The sequence below is a fragment of the Hylaeus anthracinus genome, unplaced genomic scaffold (genome assembly GCF_026225885.1).
Source record: "Hylaeus anthracinus isolate JK02 unplaced genomic scaffold, UHH_iyHylAnth1.0_haploid 12002, whole genome shotgun sequence".
Classification (NCBI taxonomy): Eukaryota; Metazoa; Arthropoda; class Insecta; order Hymenoptera; family Colletidae; genus Hylaeus; species Hylaeus anthracinus.
Window position 1 is genome coordinate 14894233 of NW_026534349.1, and position 6277 is coordinate 14900509.

The 6277-nt window shown below is 36.9% G+C and overlaps 1 protein-coding gene across 5 annotated transcripts in view; it reads right to left on the reverse strand.

The window, feature by feature from the left end:
- Positions 1-385: 385 nt before the first annotated feature.
- LOC128891693 (FMRFamide receptor-like) overlaps positions 386-6277 on the reverse strand; it is a 55715-nt gene continuing 49823 nt past the window's right edge. For all 5 annotated transcript variants that reach the window (XM_054151404.1, XM_054151402.1, XM_054151403.1 and 2 more), the window contains one exon: positions 386-4369. In XM_054151404.1, coding sequence (XP_054007379.1) covers positions 3767-4369 — 603 coding nt within the window. In that variant the 3' untranslated portion in view covers positions 386-3766. The remainder of the gene's footprint in view (positions 4370-6277) is intronic.

Sequence of the window (6277 nt, forward strand, 5' to 3'; positions counted from 1 at the left end):
AGTTGCAAGTTGCGTGTGATACTGATAGGTGACATTTTCTTCTTTGCTTCTCGTTGATTATATTGTAGATCGAAGTTGACTCTTTTGTAAAAGAAAATGGCTGGTGCAGATTCACCCGAAGAAAAGCTTACTGGATTTTCCAAATATTACAACAGTGTCACCGATCGAGGTCGAGCAAATGTGAGTAACCTCAAAGTTGATTCGTTCGCATTGCGAGAGGTTACTTAATTTTCATGCTAAAACTTTGAATTTTTTCAAACGTTGTTCAAACGTTTTGATTGTACCATTTCTTGTTTTACAGGTAGCCAAATCAACGTATGCTGCCGTTGCTCTGATAGCTCTTTACTTTTATTTAAAACCGAAGAAAAAGGCTGCAAACTGACTCGAAGATGAAAGCCGATAGACGTATTATGTAATAATATTTTCTGTATATTAACTTGGTTCTGTTGTGAAATAAAGAAGAAACGGATTTTTTTCCGATTGTTCGTCATTGATATCTCGGTGGTTTATTTTAACGGTTCGTGCGTCACACAATTGTATCGTATATGTAAAATGAATATACGCAATATCTCTTGTAATGTTTTAGTGCCAGTTCTATACGATATCAATCTCAATTTAATATATTACGATCGTATAGATGTGGTTGGTTAGCGATCGATTAAATAAATTTTAAATTCTGAAGGACAGTGTAACTTCAATAATCTTTGCATCCACAGTTTCCAAGCGCGTTGAATTATTTTTATAAAGATCAACGATTAATATTAATTTGTATATAAAAAAATTAAGTATTTAATTATAAAAGTATTAAATATAACAATTTATTTTGTTAATTGTACGAAATTTAAAGTAGTCAGGAGTAGCGGTCGACTAAATGTTAACTAAACCAAAGAGTACAAGTAATTGGCATAGTTTATTTTTGTGATGGCAAGATTCATATTGGCTATACACATATACATATATAATTGCAAAGATTTGCAGGATAATTATATCTCGATAGAAATTTCATGACTAGAATATAATGTACATGTATACTCGTATAGTTGATGTAATTTGTTGTACGTATAGCTAGTTGAGAGCGTTTCTTTTCCCTCTGTTGTTTGATTCCATATTTTTACATTGGTTTTCCATTTATTCGATTGACAGAGTTGTTTACAGCAATTCAGCGTCTACCAGAAATTAACGAGGATCGTTTTAAATTTCGATATTTACAATTTCTTTTGCGTATATGTGATATTACTTGAAATGTATGATTTTTCTTTGAAAAACTTTATGTGCTTTTTCGCAACGACGGTACGTTTCGAAACGACGCGAAATGATCGATACTCGAGAAATATACAATAACAGTTACTTTTAATAGAGTTGGCTATAATTTAACGAAAGTATACCACGGTGTACCTACAGGTTACACCTTACGTGAAACAATATAAAAGAATCTAAAAGATGTACTACTTATCGTTAGTTGGTACATAAATGGCTTCAGGTACACGTTTTGTATTTAATTCTGAAATACCATGGTGTAAATCTAAATGAATCAGACGGTGCAAAGTCTTTCGCTACAATAATACACGGTATTTCTTGGTTTGCGTGTATACAAATGTTACTTTAGATAATATTCATAGAATTGAGAAAATGATAGCGAAACGTTTTGTTGCGAACTCATCTTCATCGGTATATACTATACAATAGTAAAGTAAAGTAATATGGTACACCATAATATTTCAGTGCGTTACGATTAATAGAATTATTTCGTGCGCTTTAATGACCTCGATCAGCCATGTGCTGATCAGTCTCTTTGAAAATATACAATATTTTATTTACGCGAAAACGAATCAATAGTCTGATTCGATTTTTCAAATGTTACTCGCATTTCATGGATCATGATCGTAAGGGAAGTTATGGAGAGTTAATAATACTGTATCGTTACGTTTGTAATTCCAAATCGTAGACAAACGAATTTCGATGTCCTTAAAGAACATCTAACGATAAGAACAACAGCAAATGTAGGCTGTTTGGTCGGTTCCCTCTTCTCTCTTTTATAGTTTAGTTTAGTTGATTAGTCCAAGTAAAGTCTCGGTGATGGGCGCGATAACATATGAAAATAATATACGTATAATAGTTTGCACGTAGTATTTACAAGTTTTTAAAAGTTTACCGTATTACGATATCGTGGATGCGTTTTTACATGAAAATCATATTGTCCGACTTGCATTCATTTTTCTTAACCATATAAGGTAATCGTATTCGCGGTAGTCCGGTCTCGTGTTCACAGCGAAACGATAAACCGCGAATAATCTAATAGGATTTTTTATCACAAGGTTTCGGCGATGACATGGAATGACACACCGAAACGTTTTACTTTTCAGCGAAATTTCATCATCCCCCTTCTTAGGTCGCTATCACATTTTCGGTTTCGGAGAACGATGAGCTTCATCGATTCACGGAGAAACATATCGGGTATGTCTCGTACATATACATACGTATATGAAAAGTTTATTGAAAGAAGAATATAGTGATCGATGCGACGTCGACGTTTCGATAGTTGAAAAACAAAGTTTCCAAACTGTAGCTAGCCAGGATACCAACAAGTATACGATCGAAAATTAAGGGGGCATTTCACTGTGAACGCACAAAAAAAAGCATATTTTCAATCATTTTTGTCTCAGAAACTATTGCATAAAATTGAATGAATATTTTTTCCCTTAAAGGTATGATTAAGGAAAGTAAATACAACATTTTTTTCTTGGTAAAAAATATTTCGTCATTAATTTACAAAATAATATGCATGTGTGGAAAAAAAAAGTTATCCGCTGGTGCAGGTGATTTTGACTCTCCTGGTAATCTGAAACAGAAAATCGGAAAAGTTTATTAAACTATGTCGTCACACCTATGGTCGGAACCTTCACTTATTTATTTCATCGAAAATAAACAAAATGACAGCGTTTCTTGTGAAAGAGAGAAAAAGAACACTTTTTTTTGTACCGTAAATCAGGTGAAATTGTAAGTACAAATCAAAATACCAACTGCTTGGAGGTACCGACGATAGGTTTGACGACATAGTTTAATAAACTTTTTCGATTTTCTGTTTCAGATTACCAGGAGAGCCAAAATCACCTGCGCCAGCGATTACTTTTTTTTTGCAAACATGCATATTATTTTGTAAATTAATGACGAAATATTTTTTACCAAGAAAAAAATGTTGTATTTACTTTCCTTAATCATACCTTTAACACGTTGACTGCCAGACAAATATTCTTTAAAGTTTCTATTAAAATGAAATATTACTTAAAGTATTGAAGACTGCATAATCAAACATTTATCGTCGTATTTATTCTTGTAATTTCATCAAAATTCATAAATTTTATTTAAATTCATTTCCTTTGATGCTTGACATTCGGAATTAATTTCGTTAGTTCTTCAGTGGAAAGCACTGTCGCCCTCATGTGGGTGACATGGCGATCGACGTGTTAAGAGGGTAAAACATTCATTCGATTTTGTGCAATAGTTCCTGAGAATAAAATGATTGGAAATATGCTCTTTTTTGTGCGTTCAGAGTGAAATGCCCCCTTAAATGTATTTTTTGTTTTCTCGCACAATAGGCTTCCGGATCTGTTGAAAGTAACCATTCTTTTTATAGTCCTCCTACTGCGTACGAAGACTGCGAAATTTTGTAGAAAGAATACAGATTTCTTTACGATTAAGCACGAAGCACGGAGTGAGTGGCGATCGATCGGAATCCGTATCGGAATTGGATTAATTGTCAAATTCGTTACAGAACAGAGTCTATGTCTTTTTTGCTCCATCCGTTCTGATTGTTGCGAGTGCTGGACGTTCTGGAGATTTGACTAGGACTTGTCGCGGGACTTGTCGCTGGGTAGTATACACAAGGTCCCGGACTCCCGGGTCTCCCTGAGGCTTTCATGCTTTGTCGCGTGCTGCCATTCGAGATATTGTTGTTTCTACCGATGGTGCTCGACCTGTTCAAATGATAATGTCTGATGGAGTTCCTGAGTTCTATATTGGTCGTGTTGGTGACGATCGACTCGTCGTACGTCTGGAATTCCGGACTGTCCCTGCCGGGGCCGAACAGCTTCGAGCTACAGAACAGCTTGAGAAATATCCTCTTGAATTTTCTACCGAAGATTACGTAGATGATGAAGTTGATGCTGCTGTTGATCGTTACGAGAAGATTGCCCGTCTGTACCAACCAAAGGGGCGGGTCGTTCAGGAAGGTCTCGTGAATATTCGAAGCGAGCGGTAGGATGTTACAGATCAGAAAAACGATCACCACGCAGAGTAACATTGTCGCTAAACCGATTTCCCGTCTCTGGTGTCGAGACAGCTGCTGTAGGTCCCTGTTGGCCTTTCTAACCTGAAACACATCCAACCATAATACTTACTATACTGTATATGACAACTGTAAGTGGAAGAGTCAGATTGTTACGGCGCTATTGGTTAGGGGGCCCGTTTTCGCGGGCGTATTCCATTCTTGCTATCTTGTGGCGTTTAGAAAGAACGGGTGGTGAAATTAGTTTTTGTCTGGCAATGTTTGGATTCCTTCTAAAGACACGTTGAATGGTCCAACGTGACACTTGGAGTCTACATTCCGCTGCAATTTCCCGACTGCTTTTCAAACTATTGCTCCCAATTTTAATAATCTGTCTCTCAGCACGCGAAGACACTTTCTTCTTAGGTCCTCCTTTCTTATTTTGGCCATATTTCGACGGATTACGTAAAAAATTTGATATTACTTTAGGGGATCGTCCAAGTTTACGTGCAATTTCCCTAATTCCCAGTTCTAACTTGTTATAAGCTAAAATTTCACCTTGCTCTTTCTCAGTATGATATTTACCGCGTGGCATTGTATTAATTAATAAATAAAATTCGGAATTAGATGAAAATTTTGTGACAAACACGCTTCAAGTGCGATGAAAATGAAGGTGGTGCTATAGTTTTGCACCGATTCTATAATGTTTTTCGACTTTATCTCGATATATGCTTACAATTAGATTACTTTAGTATGTTTCCTTTGAAATTAATTATTTACATCGCTTTTTCGTATTATCCAACTACTGTCTTTCAATTTTTCTATTATATTTAAAAAAATCTTAAAAATATCAGTGATGTTATAGTTATGCACCGCAGTGTATAATAATTACTGTTTCGGCTGTTGCAGGTACGAGGTAGATGGGAAAAATGAACATTGTTTCGGGATACGAGCGTTATTTTCCTTACTTTCTCGGTTCGTCGGGTGAATCCATGTATTATTTAAGCGGGTGTAACGAACACGAGGAAAAATGTGTGTCTCGAGTGGTCCCAGGCCAAGTGTATCTTTATCGTTGACTGCTGTTGTAATGTAACCGTCGTCGTCTGCGTCGCTTTCGCGTTTTATCGTTGCTGGCTCTTTGAAAAACTTATGCGAAATCTCCCAGGGAGTGCGCGCACCGAGGAAATGTTCGCTGTACATACACGATTTGTCTAATTTTTGCGTTTTCAAATTGCCGTGAATTTTTTCTCCCTTTCATACAGCACTCTTCGTACTACATACATGTATGTATTATACATACACATATATCTAAGAAAATGGAACCGCAATTTAAATAATTTTACAAGGGAATCAAAGGGTCTTGCGTTGAACATGCGAAACGTGAAAAAATAGCGGTTTCATTGTTTTTGGCAAAAACCCGTGTTTTCGTGGTTTTCGCTTCGCCGTCCACCGTAAGTCGTAAACCGGAATAAAGTTATTTGTTCGACGAACCCTAAGAATTGGGAAATTCACGGTACACGGTACACAGAACGTTTCCATTTTTCTTTCTTCGACGTTGCCGAGGGCACATAAAAACGTGAAAATTTCGTCGTAAAACGTTGTGTCGTCCGTCGTCCGTCGGGTGTAATTGTTTATTTTATACCTTTTTCTCGGGCGTTCAATTTTCTTTGAATGCACGATACACATACGTCGTTGCCGAAATGCCGTTTTTACGAGTAAAAGAAAGGAGAAATTGAAGCGAACCGCTGGTAAAGTTTACACACCGTCGCGCCGCACCGAATTGTTCTTCAGGACGATACCGACGGTAACGAAATTTCTTACGCGAACCATAAGATCGTGATACGAGGCCTACGCGAAAGATTTATTTGGCAGACGGCCATTTGCAAAATTGGTGTCACCTCGGTGTAGTGCTTCGCATAAATTTTGTTATACGCGTTAAGGTCGATTCAGACTATACGACACGGACCGTCACGTTCCGGCAACGACACGTACCGGCACCGACACGACAAAACA